Below are 27,986 nucleotides of genomic sequence, written 5' to 3' on the forward strand. Positions count from 1 at the left end.
AAAAAATCAATAACTTTTTTAGTATATATATATATATACATATATTCTTGATAATTATACTAATAAGAGGGTTACATATGTGCTTAATTAAAGATCCATAATGATAAATATCGTATTTAGAAATTGTACAACGAATAATATACAGAGGAAATATAATTAATTAGGGAAACTACCCATCAAGCGGACTAAAGTGCTATTAGGACGGGCGTAATCCTCCGCTTAGATCGGGGATTAGTCGAGGCGTCGCGGAGCATTTATGCTCGCATTGTTGCCCTTTCGGCGCGTCTCTCGCGGACGCGAAGCGGAAGAGTAGGAGAGAGAGAGAGAGGGGTATCTCTCGATTCTCCTCTCTCACGCCATCGGTTGCTTCGTCTCGTCCTCCTTCCTCCGTCCTCGGCCTTCCGAATGGTGTATATAATGCGGATTTAGGGTTTTCCCGGTCGATTGCTTTAATCGTGATGGGAGTCTCAGAGAAGGCGCCGGATTCAGTCGTCTGATGTGAAATAGAAGCCAGATCCGGCGTCTCGGTGACTGTCGGCTTGCGTCGCAGGAGATAGGAGGGGATCCGCGAGTTTTACTCGGTAAGAATGCGAGTGATGTTAGGTCTTACCGTTGTTACTTTGATTCAGCATACTGATGGTCTTGTTTTGGTGGATCTCTGCAATTCCTACTTCAGTTATCTGTTTTTTTGTTTCTAAAGCTTTATTGCGGGGAATGAGTTCTCTCGTTGTGTTGTTTTGCTGGTTTCCTTGAACTCGATCATTTGTCTCATTGGAATGCCCTGTTACCTGGATTCGTCAATCTTCGTGGCCCAAGATCTGACCTTTTCTCTTTCTCGAGGACGCAATTTGAGTTGCACGTCAAGTGGTTGTTGCTCTTATTTTGATGGCTTTTCTTTGTTTGATTCTCATAAATTTTGTGATTAGGTTTTCTATTCTTTTTCGTTTTCAGGATTTTGGCTTTATTTCAGAAATGTGTATTACTGGGAAGGAAAAGGTCGAATAAAGAAAATGTGTGATGGAAGAGTTGACAGTAATGGCATTTTACAGTTCTTCATTGATTTCGCTGGCCTTTTGCAATAAGAATGTACACTTTCTTTTCTGTCACTTTCATGAGTGTGCCTACAAGAAATTTATGTAATCAGTTAGTACTCATGTTATGCTAATGTCTGTCCGGTGGTTACTGTTGGAAGTGAACACATTAAACCGTTTTACGAATGGAAAATATTCGTCTGGATTGATTATTTGTTTGACTTGATGTATAGAGGTTCTTTAACTTGTTGTTTCTAACCTGAAATAGTTGCTTATAACCTGCAATGTGGTTTTGTTACCTGGTATGTGTGTTTACGTCTCTGTTGGTTGTACCAGTGTACACTTTTTTTTGTATATGACTGTTTCTTGTGTCATTGAGGCTCTCATTTATTAAGTATTTGCTGTTATCGATGCTTTGGGTAGTATCCTCAGATTGTACTGATTACCTTTAATGTGGAAACTATCAATTTCCTATTCAATGACACTAAAGTAGGTGCATTTGTATAGAAGGACAACAAACCTTGCTGAATATGATTTCATCATAGATAGTTTACCATTCTAGTTCTTTGGTTTAATGTAAACTACATTATCACCTCCTCCCTTCCCCTTCTAAAAATGCAGCCAAAGAAAAACATTTTCTTTAGCATGCTGTAAGTTCCTAGGTATAAACTTATTGGGAACTCTGGACCTTTGATATTGGTCTTTTTCTGGATGAAATGTCAGTCATACTTGCATAGAATTTTAGCTTATTAAAGATAAAGATTTTCTTGTTTTATGATAAATATGTTGAGGTAGAATTTTCTAGTACTTGTTATATATTACTACTTCTGAAAGATATTTCTGATAGGATCTGTTGGTATACATGCGTTATATCAATTTTATTGAATGGCTTAGCGGTAACGTTTGATTTCTTCTTTTCTATCATCTTAGTTGTCTTAAACTTTTTTCCTAGGTGCTACTATGGCAGGTTTTATGCAACTTTGGCTATGACTGTTGAGATTTATTCGTTGCTGTTTAGACTACCGAGCTTATTATTATTATTTTATAAGCTTTATAAACATTGTCATTATTAAAGTTTTGGTTGCTGAAGCTAACTATGCATCATTCCTTTTAGAACATAGACTTGTGGCCAACAATGCATATTTTTCTCTAAGCTTGTCTTTGTTCTACTGAATTGGATAAATGTAGTTAAATATCTTTTTTACTGTGCATATGAATGTTGCTTTGAGTCGGTGACCGCAATCCTTTATACATCATTGCCCTACACATGAAGAGGTGTGTTAAAGGGGCATTCTTGGAAACCAGATCCTTAAGAAATTGAGTTTTTGCAGTTTATGTTTTGGAAAAAGCATATGAAATATGCAAATGGTGATGAAGATTAACTAGTCTGCAAGCTTCAACTTCTCATGTGTATATGTTAATCATATTATTTGTGCATTTTGTTTAACAGTGAACGATCGAAATGGAGAACTGCCCGGTGAGAGTTAATACCATTGGACAACTATACACAGATTGCGTGTCTGATAGGAAATCAAGGTTTTGGCAAATTGATAACCAACCAAATCTCAGGTCTGACGCCATTTGTCCTCAACCTCGTCGAGCTGTAAAAGTTCCTTATTTGATTCATACCTTCAATGGTGTCATTTCTAAGCCAAAGGGGTGAGTGTGAATGAAAATTATTTTGTAAACATCACCATGGCTTCATTATTTTTTTCTTTTCTCAGTCCCACAAATTTCATATTGTTGACTTGATGGCCTTATGAGTCATTTTTTGTTTTCCGACCAAGAAGCTGACTCTTCTACCTTTATGTAGTGTGCTTGAGTTCTTATAATTTTTTATTTTGCTGTATCTTGAATTTAAGAGTATCTTATGACACACTTTATGTTGTTGGGATAAGAATCCACTCAGGACATGTGTCATAAGTTGATTAATCTCCATGTAGCCCCTAGATGAGGATCCTGTATTGGAATTTGGAAGTACTTTTGTTCTTTGTTTCATGTGTCAGTCACATGTTCATCATAAGTCACTATGAAAGCTTTGGATGGTGAATACAATTTCCAAGTTGTAAAATCCTTTATAGTGGTTATGACATAGAAAGCAGGAACAGTGTCCCTTTCTACTTCATATGAAAAGACTAGTCCTTGGGCATGCTCTTAAATTGTTCGCTAACTCTGCTAAACATTCTTTGCAGCATTTTGCCTATGCACAGAGTGGATTGTGCTCCAGAGATTCTTGATCTTATCCTGAGCCAGGTAATTTTCTGAGCAGCGTATTCATGGAAGAGGGGCTTCATGTTTCTTTTAAATATTCACCATGGGCGATGCTAACAATATACCTTTCGCTGCCAGAATGACCCATACAATGAGCCAGACTCCAGCAACCAAGTGGGTTTCATCTGCGGCTCTCCTCCTGTACGCACAAGCAATCCAGTTGTCCATGATGTACAGTTTGCCAAACAAGCCCAGTCCTCAGCTTCTTCTCCACTTGGAAACTCTCCTCGCATGAAGCACGCTGGAATAGTTGAAACAGGGTCTCCGACCTGTGGGTCTTCTCGTGGAGGGAGCCCTAAAGCAAGAATTGAGGGATTCGCCTGTGGGAGCTCCGAGAAGCAACATGTTGCCCCGGCACTAGCATGATCTCCCATCATTAACTCTGACCCTAATGCATGTACTGGTCTTGCCTAGTAAACCTGGCTGTTTAAGATGCTGAAAATGCCAGTTTTAAGCAGAGTTAGTCCTGTAAATACATGAGGTATTGTCCATAATCAGTCTGTATAGCATCCAAGATATGTCCAAGCTGGGAACTGACACTACTTGGCCTAATCAGTCAGACGTGTCTTTGTAAAGTGTAGGTCTTTTTTTGTGTCAACTCTTTTGAGTTGCAGATGCATAAATCATCAACTATTTTGTTTCTCATCTAGCCAGCCATCCAAAAAAAATATGGCTGCGTCCGTTGTGCCCACAGTAGATGGATTTGTGTTTGCTCTGGGGATGTCTCCTCTTGGTTCATCGCATCTTTGTGAGTATAGATGGATTTGTGTGATTTGTGTTTGCTCTGGGGATGTCTCCTCTTGGTTCATCTCTTCTTTGTGAGTATAGATGGATTTGTGTTTGCTCTGGGGATGTCTCCTCTTGCTTCATCTCATCTTTGTGAGTATAGGCATCGTGCAAGTTTTGTCGTGCGTGAGGCATCCGCAACGGAACGGGGAACCCTGATGGTTCTTGAGAGTAACGGCAATGATTCATCTTGTCTCTTTTGTTCTCTGTTTTGGATGGTGAAATATTTTGGGGAAGACTGTTCAGCTCATACATAGGAAGAACTATGGGAACCGGAGATTACTGCTTTCTACATGGCCTCTCCATCCGACTAATGAACATTTTGGATTAAGTTATGATTCATGTCAAAGGCTCAGACTGTTAGGAATGAGATGGATATATTTATGAGCCTTTATAAGCTAATTAAAGAGGTACAAATATAGGTTTTGAACACATGAGTTGCTCTAAGATCTGCGATATATCAATCTGATTCAGTTTGATAAAAGATCTCCTGGTGAAAGGATTTTAGACCGGGAGAGGGCTATGATGCGAGAGTTGGAAGTCTATACACAAAGACCTATATTTAACATCAAGCTTGAAACATTAAATAGATGACAAATACAGTAGAATGGAGTGAAAGTGAAAGAGCGAATCACCAACAAAACAACAGCTCATGCAGGCCTTTACAGACGTGTTTTTAGAACCCTATGCAGCAAAGAGTGGAAATTACGGGCACCTGCCTTCGCGGCTCGAACCAGACAAAAAGCCTTTCAACTCCATGTCTGCCTACTATTCTGCCGCACCTCAATATCCATGCTGAATCTTCACTCTGTGATCATTACTCCGAGTCTTTACTCTCTCGCCGTATCCATGCTGCACATCTTGTGTCTCCCATTTGCCTCCCATTCCGAACTCAACGGACAGTGCATCAACGTCATCTGTTGTATCCCAGATCGAGTGCGGTGGCCGCGCTTCGCATCTCTCTAACGCGCCGATCTCGAACTTGTTCTGTATGTCTCCGGGCTCCTCTGCGGCCACAGAGTGCCTCTTCAAGCCAACCTCGAGGTCGAAGTTTGGCTTCGCCATGTCTGTGCTCACGGTTCGCCCTAGAGAATGTGATGTGGTGAATCGAGATAAGTCATCTGTCACCTTTGCTCTGAAGTTGTTTATGGACTTGGGAATCCCCGAGAAGAGGACCTCCTTGACGTTATAGATGCAGCCACGGTTGTAAGGGTTCATTTTGCCATCGTACCGGTATCGGAAGTTCTCATATGTTGTCTGCAAGCAGAGTGAGTTGAAGCATCGATGCACATACAGATGGAACATGTGGAGTTGGTACCATATGTTTGATCCGAGACATAGAGAAAGCAAACCTGGTTGGTGCAGACTAAGTAAAGGTGGAAGGCAGTCAAGCCTCCGACGAACCAAGCTCCTATGAATGTGTAGATGATGAGCATGCCGGAAACAGGTGATTTCAGAACAGCTCGCCAGAGATTGCAATCATAGGCCCCCATGATCTTTGTGAGGTTGACCCAGCAGAAGGTGAAGACATACAGACACAGGATGGTTGTGGAGGACACGAACATAAAAAAGAAACGATAGTTCCTCTGTTTCAATATAATGAATGAAGCAGTAAGTCATAAAAGATCCAATTGATGGTGTCTGTATTCCTCAGATAATTGCTATAGATTTTCCTTTTTTGATTAACTAGATTAAAGCTAATCAGAGAGGCATGATGGTGATGACATCAAAGGTATCGATAGAGTACTGGATAAGTGCAAGATGAGTCCAAAAAAAAAATTGTATATCGGTTCAACTTTTTAAGTTATTATTATTTTGGATGAAAAAGATCAAAACTTGAAGAAGAAACCGACTATTTTCCAACAAAGTAAAGAAACAGCTAACTTCAGTTCATCACATAATTTTTGAAAATAGATGTTCCTACCCTCCCTAATGGGAAAAGTTGGGAGCAAACACATATGTGCTAGCTCAGGTCTAAACTGGCCAGGCTTAGGCTTGCAATATGATCTCTGGGCCTAAACTAAAACTTGGACCTTCAGAGGGGCCTTGCTCAAACCCACATAAAGTGTGCAGGTTTGGTAATCACTCGGTCTAAACCATCACACAAAATGTTGAATGGTCAAGAGTTCGCTCCAGAGGAGAGAGAGCTAACCTTTCGGTACCCCCATGTGTATCTCACCGGCTGAAGAAGCATTAGAAGACAAACTTCGTCACTCACTTTGAGGCTCTGCTTGCCACTAGAAATATAGTCAACAGGATTATAAGCTTCTCAATTTTATCAGTATTGGCTTTTTGTTATAATGTTTATGTTAGATCCATGGATGATTTTGAAGCTATTCAAAAAATCTCTCCACGTCTTATGTTGCATTTGAGTTAATGCAAGTTTCCTAAAACATTCATCATCATCCTATGTAAGACTTGATGATCTTTTTTTTAGTTTTGGGGGGTTGGGAGATATTAATTGCTCAAAAAGCAAAATCCAAAATCTGACATAAGAACAGTAACTTATAATGATAAAACCTACTGTCTTCATTTTGTGAGCATTGCTTCAATTTCTAGACAACTAAGTTATTCAGCTCCTACTCTGTTCAGTCTGATGTAGCTATTATGGACTAAGGAGACTCGTGTAATTAATCAGGCACAATAACTCTGACACCTTAAACTTCTATGGGTTCTCGTTGTCTATCATCACAATCTCTACTTCAAAAGAACAGATAATTAGTAGGAAAAAGGAGACAACAGCGAAGGATGAGTCAAGAAAAAGGAAATATGTACGTACCCTTCCAATGCACTGCCCAACCCAGGGACAATGGTGATCAAAGCGCTCCACACAGTTGTTGCAGATCGAGCAATGGGAGCAACGAGGGGGACGATATAGCATGCATGTATTGCAATACTTGACCTTGACGATAATGCCATTCACAAAGACATCTTTGGTCGGCGGCAAAGTTGAGGCGGTACTGTAGCGCCCTGACCACTCTGCGGATAAACTGGGGGAGACACTACCAGCGTCTGTTGGCTCAGGATGACGCGCATTTCGAGGAACAATTCCTGGGTCTCTGCCGGAAGTAAGAAAGAGCACAAGAATGTCCTGCAAGTATCCATAACCAACAATGCCGATATTCTTCATTGATAATGACAACAAAATCAAGTGGCAAACATAAAGTTGGGCATGTATTCGTATATTCAACTACTATTTTGGCTAATTACTGGGACAGTTTCCTTGAGGTTTCCATTCTTTTTTAGTGATTCATCACCACGAGTTTTGATTACATGGTGAAATTGGAGCTTCTTTCTATTGTTCCTTTGGCACTTGAAGTTCCCTATGCTTGGATTTGTAATATACTTAGGCTTCATGTCTAGGGTGATTTGGGGCTTTTTCCACGTGCATCCTTGCGGTTCGTAATGGTGATATAGGCACCCCGTGACACCTATATATATTCAAAATACATCACACGTGGAAGAACATGTAATAGAAACTCAAATTATTTTTCTTTATGAATAGATTCCTTCTCCTAATACAGAGCACAATCCAAGTTATTGTCACTCCTAGAAGTATGCCTATCTGGATTAATTCACTAACACAAAAGCAGTGTTAAATATAAATAATTTAACATAGAATCAAACAATAAATGGTGAAGTCAATTTTTCATTTCAAACCTTTCAAATATTTCATAAAGATCCTTACTAGTCAAACATTAAAACATATTTGCTTCATTATCCTTTATGTTATTATTATTATCTTAATATAATTTTTTTTTCGAATATCACTTGGACAATATAACATATGATAACCTATGAAAAGGACACATGCAATAAGACTAATTGCTCGGGTGTTCTTAATGAATATTCTAATAATATAACACTTCACATGAATCATGACATGTCCATGATATTTTGTTCTCCTTGAAGATTTTGATGCTATTGTTATGTTTTAAATACGAATTCGAGGATCTCAATCAATTCTATGATTATGATTGCTAACATACGCAAATAAAACAATAGAATGAAGCTATACCGCTGTGAAATTAAATGCGAAGAGAAAGAGAGACTCACATATGCGGCAAAGATGACAGCAAAAGCTACTATGAAGTTCCCCAAGTGATGCTGGAACTCATTAATCAGCTTGTGTGAAACAAATAGCACAAAGAGGATAACCGGCACTACGATAAGAGGTATTGTGAGCATCAGAGATCTCACATCTGGACCAAATATAAGCCTCCCTCCCAGAAAAAATCTCTGTGAGATGTCAAAGAAAACACAATTAATTTCCGTTCCAATTTATGATCAGTTAACAGATTAATTGAGGAAAAAGGAAACAGAGATTGAGTTCGAATAGAAAACATATCGGTTTTCTTTTCACATTCTTTTTTCCTCGATTAGCGAGATTGGGGGATGGATTTCTTACGTTGCTCCCTTTCCACACTTGATATAGCCGCTTGGTTGGATCGCCTGCCTCGATTATCCTCCGATTCGATTCGGACATACGGAGTGGAAGTGGACTCCCGTACATGTTGCCTTGCATTCTGTCGGATCCTCGGGTACGATCCTTGCGCTGAGGTCCGCGATGATAAGCAAGCATGTCAAAAAGCCGACAATTAGCGTGGCATCAAAACACACCAAAATCAAAATTCTTTTTCTTCAGATCGGAAAGATGAGATCCAGAAATGGAGCGATGCATTCGATTGTTCGAACTTGACACGGTGAAACGATCATGAAGCCCGATCACATGATCCATAAACACAAATACGTGAACCCAAAGGGTTAGCTAGAAATTTCCCACAAAAAAGAAACGAAACCTACGAAATTGATTCAGACACATTGAACGGCGACAAATCGCAGAGACCGCCAACAAATCCGACCGAAAATGACGCGATTCGAAGAGGAAAGAAGGCAACATTACCTTAGACAAACAAAGAATAAGGCAACGTAAGAGAAAACCCTAGACGGCTGCTTCCTCTCCAACGCGTTCTCCGGCAACTGTTCGTCCACCTCCGATGAGCTGACGGGCGCTGCAGCGGGAGGAGGAGACCGAAGAACTATGGATCGCCATGTCCGGCCGGGCGGATCGCCGATCCCAGGGTCATCGGCGGCGAGTTGAGGGCTTCGATTCCACCGTTCGGCGAGGAGCAGACAAGGGAGGGGGACGAGGAATTGTTGTCAATATCGTTACTTTTATTAGCAGCTAAAAAAGGCGAAACCGCGCCAAATCGGCAACCGTAAATGAACGAAGACGAAGCCCGGCTCTGATGTACACAAAAGCCCCGAATCTTTTCATTACTGACATCCGTATCCAAAACTTGACGGTTCCGTTGCATCAGTAGTTTGAGTTCGAATTGGACCCATTCCGACTCGGTTTGGGTTTGGTTCGATTTGAATGTGATGCGCTAATTCAATAGTGTCAGGCTTAGCCAACTTCAAATCGAACCAAACCCAAACCGAGTTGGAAGGGGCCCAATTCGAACTCAAATTATTGATTCGACGAAACCATATAAGATATACTTATATGATAAAATGGTCTATTGATAAGACAAAACAAAAAAATGAATTTTAAATTCTCGGTCATATTTAATTATAAAGTGTAAAATAAGAAAAGAAAAAGAGTTATCGGAATATAAACTGGGCTGGGCTAAATTGTGCCACAGGGACAATGTAAGCGATTGCCTCACCGGATTTGGGCGAAATCACCCGCGCGATTCGACGCCTATAAATAGCATTCAATACATTTGAATTCGCGAAGTTTCTTCCGGCAGGGGGTAAGGGACAGGCGAAGGGGATGACGCTGCTCTGCTTCTTGCTCGATCTCCGAACCATCTCTCCTCCATTGCTCCGCGATCTGAAGCAGGTGATGCCATCCGTCTGTTAGTTGATCCTCCTCCCTCTGATCTGTTCTTCTTCCCTCGGCTTACCGGTTTCATGTTTGGACGAGTTCTTAGTACTTGTTCATAGATTTGGGATCTCTTTGGATCTTTTGATCTAGATCTACCACTCAACCATCTATTGGGTGACAGGCTTTACTACAGCTCGCCAATCTTTATGCATCGTGGTCGGATAGAGCAGAGAGGAAGCGAGGGAAGGAGATCCCTTTTTTACGAGACAATGTCGGGCTGTGCTACCTCCACTGGTGCAGAAACTCTTCATCCTCTTGTACGGAGGTCGGTAAGACTACCCCTGATATTGTTGAGGATGATAGGGGAAACTCTTCATCCTAATTGTTCGATAGATGAATTCAGAGCCTCAAATACATTTCAGTTAGTAAAAATACGTATTCCTTTTTATCATAGGGAGCCTACTGTACTTACTTCTCTGGAATCTTGAATTGATTTGTCGATTTTGTATGGATCTTTAGCAAAATTCTATTCTGGTACAGAACATTCTAAACTTACCGACCAAAAAATGCGAATAATATGCATATTTGACTTATATCTTGCATTTAAGCCTTCCCAAAATATTATATGTTGTATAAGGTGGCTATTTATATCATGTAAAGGGTTAAAACCACTTGTTGTCGTTTCCAATCGGTGAGGAGGAAAAATAAGCTCAATGTTAATGGAAGTTCTCGCCATACATAACAGAAGACCACATGTGAAGTTTTTCTTTCTTTTTTTTTTTGTTCAACCAGACCACATGTGAAGTTAAATATGTGCCCGTGTCACATGTGCAACCATGCACAGAATTACAGAACAGAGGTCATTCAATGTCTCTCATTCTCTCTAAGCACTTGTTCCAGAATTTACCATTAGTTTGTGATGTTAGGTTCTTTGTACTGAATCTGCTGGTCGAGAAATTTGACTCTAGAAACATTGAACTGGAATCATAATAAGAGACTAATTTATATCTCAATCTTCAACTTTTTGACACTCCTAGCGACAAGCATCTTGACATGTGAATTACCAGCCATGTAAAATGGATCTTGTGGTTGATAGTTAATTATTGTGAATTACAGTCAATTATTATGTCATCAACTGTACTCTGGTTTATAGATAAAATGCTCAAATGCATTTATTGTACAATGAATTTCAATAGCTGAAGATTGCATACAGACCTGGAGAAAGGTTTAGTGTCTGTGACTTTCATCATGCTGTAAACAGCATTTCCTCGGACAACTTTTTGCCAGATGTGAGCAAGTTTATGCATACAGAAAGTAGCACTGAAGGTAATACATACACGTTCAACTTCTTTGTTTTGTGCTGAAATACAGGAGATAAGAGTTGCAAAAAATCTGGCAATTTTTCAACTAGGCAATGTTAAATGGTGTCAGCTCATTTGGATTGCATCGTTTGACTGTTCCATACATCATGGATTAAATATACTTTCTTATTTATGTTTGTCTCTTATGGAACCTTGCAGAAATGCCACTTACAGACCTTTTGAATAAAAATGCCCTGTACAAATGGGGTAGTGATGATGTCCCAAAGAAAGTAATTGTCATTTGCTCATCCATTACTACAAGCACTGAATCTCTTCGGAGATCTCTTATGGTATGTAGGTTATCTTAATCTGTTATTTATTCTCGTGAAATTTCTCCTGTTAGTTCCGAGCTGCTATTTTTGTGATCAACACTATTATTACTACTAGGATGCCGCAGAACGATGCATCACAGTGGAGTTTGTAGTATTGGAACAGGCAGACACAAATATATGTTATGATGATGCCTTGAAGCTCATGCAATTTAGTGATGGTATTTGTGACCTTGAGAACTGTGTGATCAGGAGTTATCCTCTGGGTAAGTTCTCACAGCTTAGTAAAATGGAAATAGTTTTCTACTTGTCTGCATCAGCCTCGATTGGTTAATAACTATTCTGTTTGTTTGGAATTTTGACCTTAATCATGTTAACTGAGATTTTTAACAGTTCTGAATGTGTGTGTGTGTGTGTATTATTTTTTGAGATTTTTTTATGTTGTCAACAACACCTAGAATATTTTGAGCCATCAATGTCACCAAATTAATCTTGTGTACAATTCTTAGTTCTCCTAAAGAATGAACTTTCTGAATTGCAGATACCTGGATATTAAATTCCCTGGTGAAAAAATGGTTCCAAGAGCTAAAGGATGATACACAGGAGCCACTGCAAGCAGTATTTCTTTTCAAGAATGGCATTGTCGGTTCAGTCAATCAAATGCACTGCAACTTGTTTCCTTCATATACTCATATCATTGATGGTTTTAGCTCTTGCCAGGTAATTGAATTGGTACGGTAAAGGCTAATTCATAATGTCAATCTTTACATGCAGCACATTTTAAAGGTCGAAGCAATCTCAGATTGTTTCTTTAATTCAAAAAAATTGGGATGACTTGACATTACTTTTGTCAATGGGGATCATCATCAATATGGTTTTGTTGTTCTTCAACATATTCCATTCTGTTACTAGAAAGAAGATGTTCAACACTAGGACTCACTAGGGATAATATTTTCCAACAGTAAATGCTTTGTTAATTCCTACTTTTACCTCGCTGATAATAGCAATTTTTCTTGGTGTTGGTTGTCTTGATATGAGAAAGGACTATATATAAAGGACTATATATATAGCACCGAGCTAATTGATACAAGAGCTAGAGAGCGTGGAATATAAGAGAAACGTGAAAGCCAAATACAACTTTAGAGATAGGTAATAAGAACTAGGAAGAAATAAGAACTAGGAGGAAACTTACATACTCTGAATTTGTACTTTGGACTCAAAGTAGAACTTCGGATCTCTTCCGCTTGCTCTGCAATGAGCTGAACTTAGGGCTTCATATAGAGAAACTTGGACAGAGGATTGGGTGGTCATTGGCCCCCATCGATGTCCTATCCAAGATTTTCCATATTGCCTTTACTGATACCAGAGGTGCAACACGTGGGCACCGAGGATAAAAAAAAACCAGGGGCGCAAAACCAGGTGCGCCGACGCTAGTAGACAAATATGCACGGCTCCCCGAGGCTCAGTGCATTAGGTAGAAACTAGTGGCGCAAGACCAGGTGCGCCGACGCTAGTAGACAAATATGCACGGCTCCCCGAGGCTCAGTGCAAAAACTAGTGGCGCAAAACTAAGTGCGCCGACATTAGTAGACAAATATGCAAGACCTTCCGAGATTCTGCCCATTCACAAGAATTTGAAGTTTTCAATTCTATGGGCGGAATCTTTGGTCAGGGCCAGAGCCCTTTCCAGCTGTTGTTGCTGCTGGCAGATTGTCGGTAGCCAGTCTTTGTACCAGTTATCTCTTCCCCTACTCTTCCTTTGATATTCTCTAACTTTTGCTGAGTGGATATCATGGAAGCATTGTAATGCTTCACAGGCTTGTCTGGCGGCTTTTCTTTGAATTGCAAGAAGCTCTCCTTCTGTTGCCTTGATCTTGCTGAAGGTGATTCCTCCTCGTATCTCTGTTTTGAGCTTGCCCAGCTTTTGTTGGTACTGCTGGACAAGGTTACAATCAGTTTGTTGAGGATCGCTACTGCTTTCGGGTTTGGTTGCGTCTGGACCTCCCGGGTGGCTTCTAGTAGCGTGAACACCTGCTCGTTGGGCCATCCTGCAACTAAAATGTTTATTAGTCTGGATAAAGAATCTGCTAGGGTATTGCTGGCTCCTTCAATATGTTCAAATTTTACTTCTACACCACTCCCCGTTATATAGTTTGTGAAAGCAATCCACCGAACTCTAGAAGGTTTATTCTGTGCAGACTTGTTGAAGAAGCTAATAATTGCTTGACAGTCCGTTCGGATAATAACTTCCTTCTTGTCTAGGAAATATATCTTTAATGCTTCCAGCGTCTTCATAACTGCGTGCATTTCTGCATCAATAGTAGATTTGATAGGGCTGAACTTTCCGCTGGCATAAGCGCAGATTTTTTCGGAGCTTCTGGGGTCTCCTTTGTATTTCTTCCATTTGCATACCCCACCCCATCCTTCCATGCAACCATATGTTTCTAGGATGATGAAGCACTCCTCTGGAGGGACCTCTAGGTCTGGAAGATTTTTGACCAAGCTTTTGATGCTCCTGATCAATTTCCAGTCTTGTTCGTTAAATCTCTTTTCCCCAGTTGGGCTGGTCTTGGAATAGAGTGGGCCTAAGAGCCTGCCTAGGTTAGGTATGTAATTTCGGGCGTAGTTTAATATGCCCAACCATGATCTAAGACCCCTTTTTGTGGTAAGATCCTCTTCTTGGTATTCCGTGATCTTCTTGATAATATGGGGTTGTAACTTGATCTTTGAGTTTCCTAAGACTGCCCCAAGGAATTCAATCTCCTTCACTGCTATTTTCATTTTGGATGGGCTTAGTACCAGGCCATTGTTTTGACAGATTTTTAGCATCTGGGCTAGTTGCCTTGCATTGTCCTTTTCATTTTCAGAGAAAATTAGTATATCATCGATATATACTGCAATGAATTCTTCGGTACCTTTGAAGCATTCGTACATTTTTCTCTGGAATATTGCTGGTGCATTTTTAAGCCCAAATAGCATGGCTAGCCATTCATATAATCCTTCAAGGACCCAAAAGGCAATCCATTCGATTGAATCTGGGTGCATAGCAACTTGATGAAAGCCAGACTTAAGATCAAATTTTGAATAAATTTTGCTATTGCTGACCTTTCTTAGAATGGTGTTGATTCCTGGTAGGCTGTACTGGTCCTTTTCGGTGATATCATTCAGCCTTTTGTAGTTGAATACCATTCTCTCTTTGCCTTTCTTTTCTATTCCAGTGATGGGATCTATTGTTGTCCCGGAGTTGACAATTATGGCGGTAGTACGGTGTTTACTTTTGCTGGGCCTTATTACTCCAATTTCCAGCAGGGCCCTTATATGCTTTGAAAAAGCCTCCTTAGCCTGTGGTGTGAGATGCTTCAGTGGTTTGTCTTCTACCACGAAATCAGGGTTTTTAATTTCCAATTTGCACTGAATCTTGTTTTTCTCCCAGTGTTTAAGGGGGTCCTCCCCAATGTATCCTTGGGCCCTTAGTTGGTCTAGTAGGCTTCCAAACTTTGCCCTGATAGTATTATCACTTTGTTGGTCTTCGGCGGAGAAAAATATTGCTTCTTGGATCTGAACATAGTCATTTTCCTCAAGATCTAATTCTTCTATGGTTGCTGCTGCTGGGATGTAAGGCAGTGTGTTAATTGTAGTAAGGTTCTTGTAAAAAGTAACAATATTACCTTCTATCCTTACTCCTCCCTGCATTGCCCTGATAAAGTTGCATCCGATTATCATTTGAATGTCATCCCCGAGTTTCATCTTAAATGCGTAAGTATAGGGGATTCTGAACGTGTTATTACCAATGGTCATTTTACCTCCCTTTAGTTTCCTGTTTGCAGTTGTTTTGGACGTGATCCCACTGAAGTGTACAGTGTAAGGGTTCTCTTCCACCGCTGCGTCTGGTGTAGCATCCTCATCTATGCAGCAAGTTGTGGCTCCTGTGTCCAATATAGCATTTACCTTAAAAGGGGGAATATTTTGAATTTCTATTTGTACCTTTAGATTGAACAGCATATTTTTGGATTTCCTTGAGCCAGTCGTTTCTTTGGTCTCCACAGATAAGACCTTTTGCGTTTCTTCTGTAAGTAATACGAAGATGTCTTCTTCTTCTTCTTCTTTGTTTTTCAGAGTTCTTAGATTTTCAATTTCTCTTATCAGATCAGCCTTTTCTAGTCTCAGTCTGTCCATTTCCATTATTTCCTTTTCAAGCTGATCATATTTTTCTATCCATTCGCATATCTCTTGTCGTAAGCGAAGGTTCTCCTGGGCGGTAGCTACGGTTTGGACATGCATTTCTTCCAGTTCCTTAGCTTTATGTTGTTCAGATTCCGCAGCCATCTTCAGCCTTCTGATTTCTGCTTCACAATGGTTGATGTAATCTTGTTGTTGTTGAAGCAGGTTTTTAGGCTCATACTTTGGTGGTTCTTCCATCATTACGGGGGTCCTTTTGTCAAAGTAATATATGCTGCACATTCCGCATGAAGTCATTTTGCATAGGGGGCAATGTCTCCTGTGCCTTCTTTGTGATATTCTTTTGCAGCACTTACACTTTTCCAGATTGGCTGGTAATTCAGTGTTGATTTCCCATATGTGTCTACATTCGGCTTGTTCCTGGGAGACTTGAATCCTGGCCCGGTAGCCTGACTCGGGTCCTATCCACCAAGTTCTACTATCTTCTATTAGTGTAAAGATCTCGTGGGTAAATGAGTGTATACCTTGCTCTACATCTTCTCCTTCAGAAATGGAGTAGATTGCGTCACTTTGATTTTCACCTTCTTGTACTGATAATATTTCATAGTCCTCTGGAAGGTCAAGTTGTTCGAACATTGCCACTCTTTTGATGTTCTTCCGGTCATTGGGGCACTCTCTTGCAAAGTGTCCCTCGTCACCACATAGGTAGCACTTGCACTTCTTATTTCTTAACAAGTGTTTCTTTTTCTCTATTCTGGCGTGAGATGAATGTGGCTTACCTTTGTAGGTTGTTGCTCTCCTTACGCCGTATTTTCTTTCAGGTTTATTGTAATATCCTGGGATTGGGATCTTGCTGCAGAAAGATAGGTCTTTCAAGGCCCTTCTGAAAGCAGCGTCCTTGCATTCAGCTTCTAAATACTTGTAGGAGAAAAGTATTCTTGGGATTACTCCTATAGTATTTCCCCTGTATTTTGCTTCAAATGCCTCTTTTATTCTTTTTCCAAGTTCACCAAGCATTTTGGACCATAATTTTTCAGAAAGCTCAGGGCTTGTGAATAACCTTCCTGTCTTTGATGCCAGCCTCATGTAATCATTTAAGAATTGAATAATGTATTTGAGGTTTGTGCAAGATAACCTTTCAAGGTCTCGGTAGGCTTCTTCCTGTGCTGTTGTTGAGCCCTGGAATGGATCTTCCAAGATGAAGATGGTCCTTAGTTGTGAGAGGATGTTTTGCGTTCCTCCCGATCCATCTGCGTTAGCCATTAATAATTGATATTCCTCTGGGTATGCCATGCGCCATTGGATCCATGCTAACTTCTCCGCTTCTCCTAGTAAATTTTCGATGAATTCCATTTTTGCTTGCGGATCTGTGAATCCCTGTAAGGAAACTAAATTTTTAGTGATGGATTCCCATCTTATGAATACCTCATCAAACATCCCGAGCTGGGATGGGATTATGAACATAGCTCCTTATTGTTGGAATGCCGATGGGAGGTTCCAGGCTTTTGAGAAGTCTTTTGCTTTAAACTTCGGCTGCCTTGTATAGCCTTCATATGTTGGTTTTTGATTTGATGATTCCACATTTATAGCCGGGGGTAGTTTGCTGGCCCCATGGTTGAGTTTGTTGGTGGCCTATAATTTGACACAGCAGAGGATGAATATACCTGTTGAGATAATTTTGCAAGTTGTGGGTATTCCATTGCTAAATCTTCTAATCCTGTTACGATTACTTCCTTTTGGGGCTTTTGGGGGTATGTACTGATCTGTAATCCAGTTCATTTTGGACAATTATATATATTGTGTGTGAATCTATAGACAGACACAAGGATGCATAGTATTAATGAAAAACCCAAAATTATAGTTCTTTAGATGAGGATGAGCATTGAGAGCACGTACCTTGTTATGTTAAAATTAAACAAATTTTTAAGTAGGGTCCATATGGATCAGATTCTGTATGTTCAACACATGTTTTAGCTGGCCAGTGGAAAAGCACTGACATGAATAAGGAACATGAGACAGGTTATAATGATACCTCACACTCCGAGTATCAATCATGAATTCCAAAATTGTTGTTGGTCTCATCACATGCCTTGACTTAATGAGCTGAAATTTTAACATGTTGAGTTAATAGTAATAAAATGATGTCTGAGATATTATTTATGCTTAGCATCTTGTATCACTTGTTCCGAAAGTTAACGGAGGTTAAATTGAGCAAAAATTTATTAATGAGTTGTGTTTGAATTCTCACTTGCAAAGTTGTGTTCTAATGGAATATGTCAGGACAGACTTGCAGGTGTCATGGCTATCCCGTTGACACTGCCATCAATAATAAGACAAAATTGTCTTGTCCACTGACCCTCCATGAGTTAGAGGCATCTGAACTGATTGACAATGTTGTACGAGTAGGAGAACAGTCTGTTCTATTTCTGCCGTCTTTTGAAGGTTGTTTTAGTCCCCGAAGAATCTCTGCATCCTTAACTTTGAGTGTTATTGAATGCACCAGCTTAGCCTCATTAAGTGAAGGTAATTTTTGCTTATCGACAAATAAATACATGGACATATGGCATCAACTTAAGGCTATGTTTCTTCTGACTAAATTTGTAATAGAGTTCAGATGATTTGTCTCACTTCTTTGTCTGATCCAACATAGTTTGAACTTCTATGTTTGTGATAATTGATCTTCATATTAAGATTTTTAAAACTGGAGAATGAAAGATTCTTAGTAACCGTAACAATGAAATGTTCATTTTGAGAGTTTTGTTTTTCTTTGTCATTACTCTGCAAACAGGTTTGATAATGGGAGCATCCTTTTTTGTAACTCCATCTACCCATGAAATCGAATCTGCTTCAGATGAATCTGATAACGTGGATCTGAATGTTCAGAGTGAGTATACTTGGTTTTGACTGTTATTGCTCTTGAACAACTTCTCATCTGTCTTTGCTTTCGTTGCAGTTTTTCGAGGGTTGTGTAGAACTCTTTTCCTTCTAGATCAGGGACTCGTTTGCTCCTCAACTTGTAATACAGAAACAATGCAAGATGGTACCTTCCTGAGCTATTATCTTCTCCAACCATCAGCGGGAGGGCCAATGCTTTTGAGGGTAATCAATATTTCAGCTTTATTGAGTCATTTCCTTCTGCAGTTAGCAAGCTCATTTGCATATGGTGATGGTTCTACTGATACTGTGAAAGCTATTATTGCCGCACAGCCGGATTGGCAATTTAGAAACATGTTTACTGCAATAATCAAGTAATTTCGGATAGCATGTCTGTTGGTACTGGTTTCAGTTTAACTAATCAAGTAATTTATCTGCCCACTGTCTATCACTTTCTTAAATGCAAATGATAATCATTAAATCGTGGAAAATGCAGAGGCTTGCCTCGTCGGAGGAAATATTACCCATTCCTGAGATAGCTCAGACAAGTGAAGTAGCCATACCAGAGGAGATAGAGAACTCTATTCGTGCCTCTTTGACAAAGGTAAAAATATTCTCTCTCTAGCGAAACAAATTTCAACGAAGTATAGTTTACCACAATGAAGAATTATAGACTATGCATAAGGAAAAAAATGTTGAGTTTATCTGCCTCTTGTAAATCATATGCATCATTCAGAAAGTTTTAGATTTTTTTTCTCCTTGTTCAGGTTGAACTAAGAGACTACAACCCTCTTCAACATGAAAGAGGTTTTCATGCTAAACTTAACTGGCTGGTAAAGGAGAGCTTGCAATTTGGGTAACTCCATCTTCTTATTGCTAAGAAGTATATACTTTAACTAAAAGAAGAGAATTTTAGACACCGAGATGCAATTACACCTACCTGAGACTCAGAAACTTGATATGAAGATATTCATGCTACTTAACCAAGTGAAGTTAATTAGATGACTTGTGTCTAACTAAAGTAGCATAAAAAATGCATTACCTTATACTCAGAATAAAATTTGTTCTCCAGGTCGATTACTTCACTCTGTGTTCCAGCAAATCCAGAACTTAACCTCAATGATCTCCAGCAACAGCCATTAACTCAAGTTTCTGAAGGACAGATGTCTCCCAACCAACACAAGGAGAAGACCTCTTCTTGTTTAACCGAGGAGTGGGAGCGGCTTCTCATTGTAGATGAATTGACTAGCAGCTCACCCCCAAGTTTTCCTATCCCCAGGACTAAAACATCAAATCTAAGGGCTCAGGCTAAGCCTCTGGATGAGAAAACTTCAAGAATTCTGGAGAGATTGGAAGCTCCAAAGCAACAAATCCCGACGAATTTCTTGAACGAGGAGATGAAAAAGCCATTACTGCCATTTAATTCAAGCTCAAGTCAGCCACTAAAACCCAACTTTCAGAAGTTGAAAAGAAAGCAAAGGTAAAGATAGACTTCATTTTTTCTAAGTAGTTATGTTTGCTTAATGCCGATGGTAGATGAAAACTCGTAAATATAAAATCGCATATGTGCGCAAATCGGGAACATATATGATGCCACTTTTCTGAAGCTAAACAAATTTATCCCATGATGCTATAATTCTTGAGGAAGTATCGTATTCATTCATTTACGTGTGCAATTCTAAGCATACCCCTCCCAAGTTTTCTGTTGCAGCTTGGTTGAAGTTGATGGTCAGCATGGCATCTCAACATGGTGCTAAACAAGGCAGCTGGTGGAACTGATGATTCTTCTCATAAATGCAAGATACAGGTAACTTCTTTTTCCATAATATTTTTTTCCCGCAAGACATCTCCTTAGAACCTTAGGGATGCTTAAATCAATACATTATTTAGTTCAGACTGTCATCATTTTGGATGATAACCAAATCGACCTAATAAATAGTATAGAAAAGATGTGGTTCCCATCTTTTCTCGACCAACCCAATTTAAACCTAAGCATACCTCCGTCAATGTTCTAAGTCACGAGTAAGGTTTACAATTTTGCATATCGGTATTATATCGATCAGACTGACGCTGATACGTACGATCGGTTAGTATCGATGTACCGAGCATAGCATATTCGCAGGTATTGAGTTTTGAAAAAAATAAAAATCATCAAATGTAAAGATTGTATTGTCTGTAACAGTACGGTGCCAGTCCTGTACTGACCAGTATCGACCTTACATTGGGTGTGCCAGAGTATAGGCCTTGTATCTCTTGGGTGTGCCAGAGTATAGGCCTTATATCTCTTGGTGTGCCAGAGTATAGGCCTTGTACCGAGCATGACATATTCGCATGTATTGAGTTTCGAAAAAAATAAAAATCATCAAATTTAAATATTGTATTGTCTGTAACAGTACGGTGCCAGTCCTGTACTGACCAGTATCGACCTTACATTGGGTGTGCCAGAGTATAGGCCTTGTATCTCTTGGTATAAATATGATACCATGTGTATCCTCTGATTAATCTTGAAATATATACTAATAACATGTCGGATAAATCTTGAAATATATACTAATAACATGTCGGATAAACCTTAATCATGAGCACCACATTGAATTAGCTTCTTGGGAAAAGCACGTACCAGAAGGGGACTTGGGCATCCGTAGAGTTCGGATCCGCGATTAATTAGAGTTGTCTTCCCATCTCGCTACGAGTTGCCGAAAGAAATTTCCCCTGGACCGTTGCTCTGCTGCCTGCCATATCCACCTCGCTATTTGGTGTTGGACATTTTTGACCCTCGACCAACTCATCTTGATAGGCTGATCTATTTGATATGGTCAACGATGGTCCAATTACTATTAACCTCAAAGCACGTTCAGATCTCGAAGGTGGGGGGGTAGGGGTAAATGTTTCAGACGAAGAGGGTTGCCGAGGTGGCGTAGTCACATAAATACGCCGTATGTGGGTTGGAAAATAAGCCTAGAAAGCTACCCTGAATGAAAGGGAGAGCTTATGAGTTCACTTGATGCTGAATCTCACTCCGGGATGTCGCTTAATCCGACTGGTCACTGTGCATTTGACAAATCACTAACTTTGGTGTGAAAATAAGGTGTTCGACATAATGCCTGTTACAAGCGTCGTGTCATGCACCGCTCGGAAGCCATGATGACTCGAATTGAGCGACGATCGACGCGAGGCCAAAGGAGTTTCTGGTGGGTGCGGATGCGCCGTTGATTTCAGGCGCAAAGCTAGGGGCCCTTAGCGAGGCCGATGGGTGCAGGAAGTCGAGCAAATAAATGGTCGGTTTGACAAGGGGTTTATGATGCGGCCGCAGCGCTTACAGATATTTAGAGCCAATGCAGAAGCTTGGAGGACACGACGAGTGTTTGATCAAATGCGATGACTGGCAAAATAGATAAGCATAATAATCAAACATCTTGTCTACACATCCTGCCATCAGAACGCCTATGTTAGTCTTTGCAATTAGACAAGTTATACATATACTATTTCCTTCAAAAGCAGTCTGGAAAAATGCCTTCATAGTAAAAGAAAAAAAAGGCAAGACAAGACTCACTTGTACACCAATTCATTTCTAAATCATCAGTACATTTATTAATTAAGTAAAAGACAGAACAAATCTAATGACAATTACCTTAAAAAAATGTGAACAGTAACTACAAAGGTAGAACAGTTCAACTTGTGAAAATAATCTCTTTAAACATAAAAGTAAGATTGCATATAGAGATCTTTCTGACACTACAATGGCAAGAAGACAGGTTCACCTTCCTTTAGTCAACTCAGGGTCACTGAAAAAGGCAAAACAAGAAGTTTGGTCAATGTGTATAGATTATATTCTAGATATTCTGGAAGAATAAGAAGACCACAAACCTATGTATGTGATCAAGGATGAGAAGCCTAGGTCCAGGAGGGATATTGACATCTCTCAGTGCACTGGAGGAGAAACATGAGAAGAGCTTTGAGAGACATCACCACATGATTAAAACAATTTTTCATCCAGAAATCTGAAGTAGTTCAGAGCAGCATAAGACTTTTACCTGTCTGTAAGAAGAGGCAAAGTGCTATCTGTAAGCAAGCCTTTCTTAAAGTTCTTCTCATACTTCTGTAGACCAAGGCACGTTAACATACCCCTTGTCTGAGAGTAATATACCTCCTCAGCTGGTGGAGACGAAAACTTCTGACCCACCTGAAGCATAAAGCAAAAGAAATTGTCTATATGTAATTGTGCTTACTCAACAGAAGCATCCAATACATATAATGTTGTGTACATGAGAAATACACAAGCCATCATGGACAGTAGCCGCACTAAAATGTCAATTTGTCGATCCAGGCTAGACACAGTCCCATAAGCAAATAAATCAGGCTTCACATATCACAATAACAAATGCGAACATATCCACCTACTGAAGGCCACTATCAAGTGACTCCCACTCAAAGTTGTAAGCAGGCGGTTGAAATATCACACAATATTCAATATACCACATAGCACAGATGCTGCATATGCAGACCTGTTAGAATATTTGATTATGTACAATATACAATCAAGTTGCTAATGAGTAAAAAATATGCTATTTAGACTCATTAAGTAGCCACCATCTGTACATATTTAAAAACCTAAGTTTGCAATAAAAGAAAACGGGTAAATGGTCCAAGTAATGAATTTTATATCATCATGAAGACATGAACCAAGCATAACAAGGTCAAAATAATAGTAATAGTTGAGACAAAAAAAAAACATAAACCACATATGCAACTACATTTTCATGCTTACAGGAGCCGCATGTGTGGCAACAGATTTTGCATATACTACATCTCCATATACTATGACACCACATAGTGAGAAGATTAGAGAGGGATCCTTTGATATCTAGTTTGAGAGACTGGAGTTAGGATGCTTATCAATGGAACAGTACCAGTGTACTTGTCCTGTCCCTGGCTGGCACTAAACATCTTAATTTTTGTATCTTACTTTAGTTTAATTTGCCCATTTTGGATAGCCTTAGCCTTTGCGTCACAGACACCTATTTGCTGCAAGATGAATAGTATGCTAGCCATTCATCTACAGACATATGAGGAGTTGCTTTCATCTCTGCTAAAGATAGAGAAAGTGAAACACTTAACGTCTTAATTTTTGTATCTTACTCTAGTTTAATTTGCCATTTTGGATAACCTTAACCTTTGTCTCATAGACACCTATTTGCTGCAAGATGAATGGTATGCTAGCCATTTATCTACAGACATATGAGGAGTTGCTTTCATCTCTGCTAAAGATAGAGATACTGAAACACTAAACATCTTAATTTTTGTATCTTACTTTAGTTTAATTTGCCATTTTGGATAGCCTTAACCTTTGTCTCACAGACACCTATTTGCTGCAAGATGAATGGTATGCTAGCCATTCATCTACAGGCATATGAGGAGTTGCTTTCATCTCTGCTAAACCTAGAGATACTGAAAAAACAAAACCACATTAAGTATGTGTGCAAAAGTAAGTAATATAAAAGCACTTTCATGACTATGGCCCTACAAATGGAACATCTCCTGCTCGACCAACATTCCATGAATTAAGACAAATCAATATAAAAAAAAGGATTTCGTAAGCTCATGATTTAAATAAAATTATAGCTCAAATAAACTATTAAGACATTTGTGATTTCACAATTCACAAAAGAGACTTCAACACCTGCCAATCCAGACCAATCACAACCTGAAATCCTGTGACCAATCTCAAACCCAACACAATCCAGCAAAACTCATGCCAAGATATTTCTTGGATTCATCAAGATATTTCAAACCTCCACCTTGCAGCAGAGGAAGATATTTGCTGCATGAGCAAACCAATTATGGCAGTTTCCCACATCACTAGAGCCCTTGAATCTCTCTTAATTCTTCTCAACTTTGTTTAGGACCTTCAGAACAACTCACAAACCCTTCATAATTCTAAAGGAACATCATAAAAATCACAGTAGTCCACGTAATTTAGACCTCAAATGCAAATTCCAACTGTCATTTCCAGACTTCCAAAACATACAGCCAACCCTTTCTTCAGTGTTGTCTAACCTGAACATTCATTCATACATAATTTTTCAGATGAGAAACAATCACAACATCAGTAGTTTAAATATTTTCCTATTCAGCAGAAAATTTCCACCAAATTGAGGTTTCACATCACTATTGTTTCCAGTCAATAGCAAAAGAATTATTTTGCTCCCCTCCTCAAGGATTCTTTCTCATCTAAAAGGCCCAAACCATAATTTTACAAGAAATTTCACAGAACAAAAAGTTCAAATTTGATGTGGTGATGGTTGCTTTTCAGCAGTGAAAAAAAAAAACAACGCTAAAAAAATAACTAAAAGAATTCAATCATGAGCAAATTTTCATTCAAGAAAAGACTAAATTATGCAACATGACAACCAGTGAAAGCAATGCTTACCATAAATAAGCCACCTTGAAAAAGAGCAAAAAAAAGTCCTGAAGTGACTGCATTAGCTGCCTGATTTGGTCCTCCCATGCCACTAACCAATGAAAACAATGCTCCAGAACCAAAGGCTGCCACCATACTGCAACAAAATAAACTTACCATAAGCCCAGGAAACTCACCATAGTTAAAATCTCTCGGGCTTTAACACAGAAGAAGCCTGGACTGAATTTACTACATAGTGGCTATTTCACAAGGAAAAGAAGACAGAGGAGTTTATATAGGTGACAACCATAGATATGATGTCTAAAACAAGTACAAGTTCGACAACTAGAGACAACTTCAAGTTTTATTTCTTTGGTCTCATAAGAACCCTCCTGCTCACTCCCCTCATCCCTTAAGTCATAAGGAGTCACTTAATTTAATAGAAATTATTTAAACCTTCATTGCCATTAATTACCCTCATAGTTTCCATGTTTCCTGTCATTCTAAAACATTTCTTGCACACAAATCCTATCTTAACTTTTATGAACATAGTATTGCATAAGCAAGCAAAGTAGCCTGCCAGCCCAACAGTGGAAGGGAAAAATGGTCTACTGTATATAGTCCAATTACTAAAAACCTAGTTGTAGAAGTTATTACATCATCTGACATGTTGATGGGTCACTCCATGTGAATTATTGGCTCATAGGTTGCAACTATTCAGATATCCCACATTGTACCACCAAGATCACTCCATGACATAAGTTTGACTCAGAATCAACTTGCAGCATCATTTTTCCGTCCAGTGTACACCATTATAGTGACACTATTAATTGTTGTTGCAGGATCTGTTATGCCTTTTGGTTAGTGTATTGACTGATCCAAGATATTATGATCAACATCTATTATATATTTTATTTTATTCAGTCAACTGAAACACACCAAATAACAAGGTGAATGGATCTGATATCCATTATAGCATTGCCTTTTCATGCACTTACACTTGTTCTCTTAAGAAGAGAGGGAAATTATACTACGAGATTTGTTAATCTTAAACTAATATAATTCCTTCTCATACTCTTAAATCTATTGTTTAGAAGATAGAACCATTACTTTTCTTTCAAACCTTTAAGTTTCTTGTATTTTGTTTTTCTAACGACATACATTGACCCTCCCCCAAACCCCATATTGGCAGGAGTCTCATACATTGGAATCACCTTTTTTTTTTTCGACAAAAGGCAATAAACATTTAATTAACTGAAGTGAAATGCCAAGAAAAGCTTAAATTCAAGCTCACCTGCTTTGAACATCCTCCACTCCTCTTATTCTTTTCATGACAGAAGATATGCCAGCATTTGCACCTGCCATGACTGCAAAATTCCGAGCTTGTACTAATGGACCACCAGCAAGCGCCTGATATTCATGTGACATGATAATTATTATATGCAATTTTATGAAAAAAAAATTACAATTAGCAGTCTTTTTGCATCATAAAAGGGTAGAATGAGAGAGCATTTGAAAGTAGCAGGATCCAATGAGTCCAGAAGAAAAAGCACGCCCAATAAGAAAATCAATTACAAAATAAATTGACACTAAAGAACTTAAAAAGAAGTCCAATTCTAATTTATTAAACCATTCTTGTCTCATCAAGCAGGATACAGCATATTGCTAGCAGCAAATTAGGGTAACATATTGGCTTTCGTGCTAACAAGTAAAAGGTGGATAAGACTTGGCACCACAGAAACCAGACTCCCATAGATCGAATAGTTCTCAAACTGTTAACTGTTGTGACCCAATCTGACATATCTACTGGGATAAGTTGAACATAGCAGGCCTTAATCACATGATCTAAATTGCTTCAATCCAAGTAATTACTAATAATCACACGAAACTCATATATCAACCTTGCCCAGTTGCCCATCATCATCAACATATCGGTGAGGTTGTTTACTGGCAAAAAGCTTGTAATCCATGCATGTGTGATTCTGTAGCTAATGTTGCCTAATAGTGTCAACATTTGAAGATGGAATTGCAATATGCAATACACAGATTGCTGATGGCAGTGACATGAAGTAGCTTGATTGGGCAAATCACAGAAAACATTATCCTATAGTGGATCATGCTCATCTTATGTCAAGTCAAAATAACAAAAGGTCCAACAAAGTCTGTCTATGACATCTACGGGAGTATAACTCTAAAGCAAACTGGAATCTGATAATTAATCGGCCATGTATACAAAGATCCATCTTACTCATTCACTCGTGGCAAACTGTTGCGAAAAGGGAACTTTTGTGGAGAAGTAAAACCCTAAATAAACCCTCTCGCCATGTTCCAGAAGAAAACCTCTAATTGAAGGATCAACGTAATGGGAACTGTTGCGGAAAGGACTCAAGGAAGGGAAGGATTCGACCTGGGCGTTCTTCAAGGACGCGATGGCCTCGGGATTGAGCCCGGCGGCGTTGGGGGTCGAGGCGGGTAACGCGGACGAGACATCCGAGGTCAGGGTGCCCAGGAGTCCTCCGATGGCGGCGCCCTGGGCTGCGTTGGTAGCCGTAACGACGGCGGCCTCAACGACCATGGACTGCTTCGCCAGCCACGCGCGGAAGCCGGTCTCCAGCTCCTTGATGCGGGCCTGCGCCAGGGCTACTGGGTTCGGCGGAGAGGCCGGCGGAGCCAACACCATACTCTGGCCAACTCCGCCGCCACTGCCTTGTCCAACCATCGCCACCGTCCGATCCCCTCCTCTCCCGCAGCCTGCAGCAGCGACGCGACGAACGAAAGCCCCGATACTTGAGACCTACACTAATCCCTCGTTTCATTGTCGAGTTCTTTACATAAATGCCGCTTAATAATTAACCAAATTACAGATTTGCCATGTCCATAGTTGCCACTAGAAAGCTAATATATGGACAAATATGTCATTTTAGTTGGGTTTTTGTCCATATTATTGATCTAACTATTACTTGAAGATGTATTGTCTTACTACGT

The 27,986-nt window shown here is 39.6% G+C and overlaps 4 protein-coding genes across 6 annotated transcripts; 2 read left to right on the top strand and 2 right to left on the bottom strand.

The window, feature by feature from the left end:
* The first annotated feature begins 219 nt into the window (after nucleotides 1-219).
* Nucleotides 220-3,947, top strand: LOC103994786 (uncharacterized). Of its 2 annotated transcripts, none has more exons than XM_009415224.3 (4): nucleotides 220-581; nucleotides 2,482-2,600; nucleotides 3,224-3,284; nucleotides 3,381-3,947. In XM_009415224.3, exons 2-4 carry the CDS (start codon nucleotides 2,494-2,496, stop codon nucleotides 3,666-3,668), a joined length of 456 nt encoding a protein of 151 aa, XP_009413499.1. In that variant the 5' UTR covers nucleotides 220-581; nucleotides 2,482-2,493; the 3' UTR covers nucleotides 3,669-3,947. The 2 variants fall into 2 exon arrangements, with proteins under 2 accessions (XP_009413499.1, XP_009413498.1); XM_009415223.3 differs by having other exon boundaries at nucleotides 222-581; nucleotides 2,482-2,690.
* A 675-nt stretch (nucleotides 3,948-4,622) lies between these two features.
* Nucleotides 4,623-9,268, bottom strand: LOC135587798 (probable protein S-acyltransferase 6). 2 transcript variants are annotated; one of them, XM_065079568.1, is made up of 6 exons: nucleotides 9,030-9,268; nucleotides 8,497-8,643; nucleotides 8,145-8,327; nucleotides 6,868-7,179; nucleotides 5,441-5,674; nucleotides 4,623-5,345 (listed from the first exon to the last, which is right to left on the bottom strand). In XM_065079568.1, exons 2-6 carry the CDS (start codon nucleotides 8,611-8,613, stop codon nucleotides 4,872-4,874), a joined length of 1,320 nt encoding a protein of 439 aa, XP_064935640.1. In that variant the 5' UTR covers nucleotides 8,614-8,643; nucleotides 9,030-9,268; the 3' UTR covers nucleotides 4,623-4,871. The 2 variants fall into 2 exon arrangements, with proteins under 2 accessions (XP_064935640.1, XP_064935639.1); XM_065079567.1 differs by having other exon boundaries at nucleotides 8,992-9,268.
* A 498-nt stretch (nucleotides 9,269-9,766) lies between these two features.
* Nucleotides 9,767-20,085, top strand: LOC135589091 (uncharacterized). The gene is made up of 12 exons (XM_065081396.1): nucleotides 9,767-9,933; nucleotides 10,100-10,243; nucleotides 11,115-11,244; nucleotides 11,439-11,569; nucleotides 11,667-11,814; nucleotides 12,090-12,268; nucleotides 18,013-18,250; nucleotides 18,516-18,611; nucleotides 18,681-18,826; nucleotides 19,098-19,205; nucleotides 19,369-19,457; nucleotides 19,674-20,085. Exons 1-12 carry the CDS (start codon nucleotides 9,865-9,867, stop codon nucleotides 20,083-20,085), a joined length of 1,890 nt encoding a protein of 629 aa, XP_064937468.1. The 5' UTR covers nucleotides 9,767-9,864.
* Nucleotides 20,086-22,150: 2,065 nt separating this feature from the next.
* On the bottom strand, nucleotides 22,151-27,804 carry LOC103994789 (chloroplastic import inner membrane translocase subunit HP30-2). Its single transcript, XM_009415228.3, has 6 exons — nucleotides 27,409-27,804; nucleotides 26,296-26,411; nucleotides 25,032-25,158; nucleotides 22,636-22,784; nucleotides 22,469-22,531; nucleotides 22,151-22,386 (listed from the first exon to the last, which is right to left on the bottom strand). Exons 1-6 carry the CDS (start codon nucleotides 27,718-27,720, stop codon nucleotides 22,359-22,361), a joined length of 795 nt encoding a protein of 264 aa, XP_009413503.2. The 5' UTR covers nucleotides 27,721-27,804; the 3' UTR covers nucleotides 22,151-22,358.
* Nucleotides 27,805-27,986: the final 182 nt, after the last annotated feature.

This window comes from Musa acuminata, chromosome BXJ1-8, assembly GCF_036884655.1.
Source record: "Musa acuminata AAA Group cultivar baxijiao chromosome BXJ1-8, Cavendish_Baxijiao_AAA, whole genome shotgun sequence".
NCBI classification, from domain to species: domain Eukaryota; kingdom Viridiplantae; phylum Streptophyta; class Magnoliopsida; order Zingiberales; family Musaceae; genus Musa; species Musa acuminata.

Excerpts from the sequence above, each read along its gene's own strand:
- LOC103994786 (XM_009415223.3), top strand. The coding sequence starts at position 2,494 with ATGGAGAACTGCCCGGTGAGAGTTAATACCATTGGACAACTATACACA. Across the intron at positions 2,691-3,223 it reads GTCATTTCTAAGCCAAAGGG|CATTTTGCCTATGCACAGAG; the intron begins GTGAGTGTGAAT and ends CATTCTTTGCAG. Across the intron at positions 3,285-3,380 it reads TTGATCTTATCCTGAGCCAG|AATGACCCATACAATGAGCC; the intron begins GTAATTTTCTGA and ends TTTCGCTGCCAG.
- LOC135587798 (XM_065079568.1), bottom strand. The coding sequence starts at position 8,613 with ATGCAAGGCAACATGTACGGGAGTCCACTTCCACTCCGTATGTCCGAA. Across the intron at positions 7,180-8,144 it reads CTGTCATCTTTGCCGCATAT|GACATTCTTGTGCTCTTTCT; the intron begins GTGAGTCTCTCT and ends GGATACTTGCAG. Across the intron at positions 5,675-6,867 it reads TTGGGCAGTGCATTGGAAGG|AGGAACTATCGTTTCTTTTT; the intron begins GTACGTACATAT and ends ATATTGAAACAG.
- LOC135589091 (XM_065081396.1), top strand. The coding sequence starts at position 9,865 with ATGACGCTGCTCTGCTTCTTGCTCGATCTCCGAACCATCTCTCCTCCA. Across the intron at positions 9,934-10,099 it reads TGCTCCGCGATCTGAAGCAG|GCTTTACTACAGCTCGCCAA; the intron begins GTGATGCCATCC and ends ATTGGGTGACAG. Across the intron at positions 10,244-11,114 it reads CTTCATCCTCTTGTACGGAG|CTGAAGATTGCATACAGACC; the intron begins GTCGGTAAGACT and ends GAATTTCAATAG.
- LOC103994789 (XM_009415228.3), bottom strand. The coding sequence starts at position 27,720 with ATGGTTGGACAAGGCAGTGGCGGCGGAGTTGGCCAGAGTATGGTGTTG. Across the intron at positions 26,412-27,408 it reads CGTCCTTGAAGAACGCCCAG|GCGCTTGCTGGTGGTCCATT; the intron begins GTCGAATCCTTC and ends CATGAATATCAG. Across the intron at positions 22,785-25,031 it reads TTCAAGGTGGCTTATTTATG|GTGGGTCAGAAGTTTTCGTC; the intron begins GTAAGCATTGCT and ends TTTATGCTTCAG.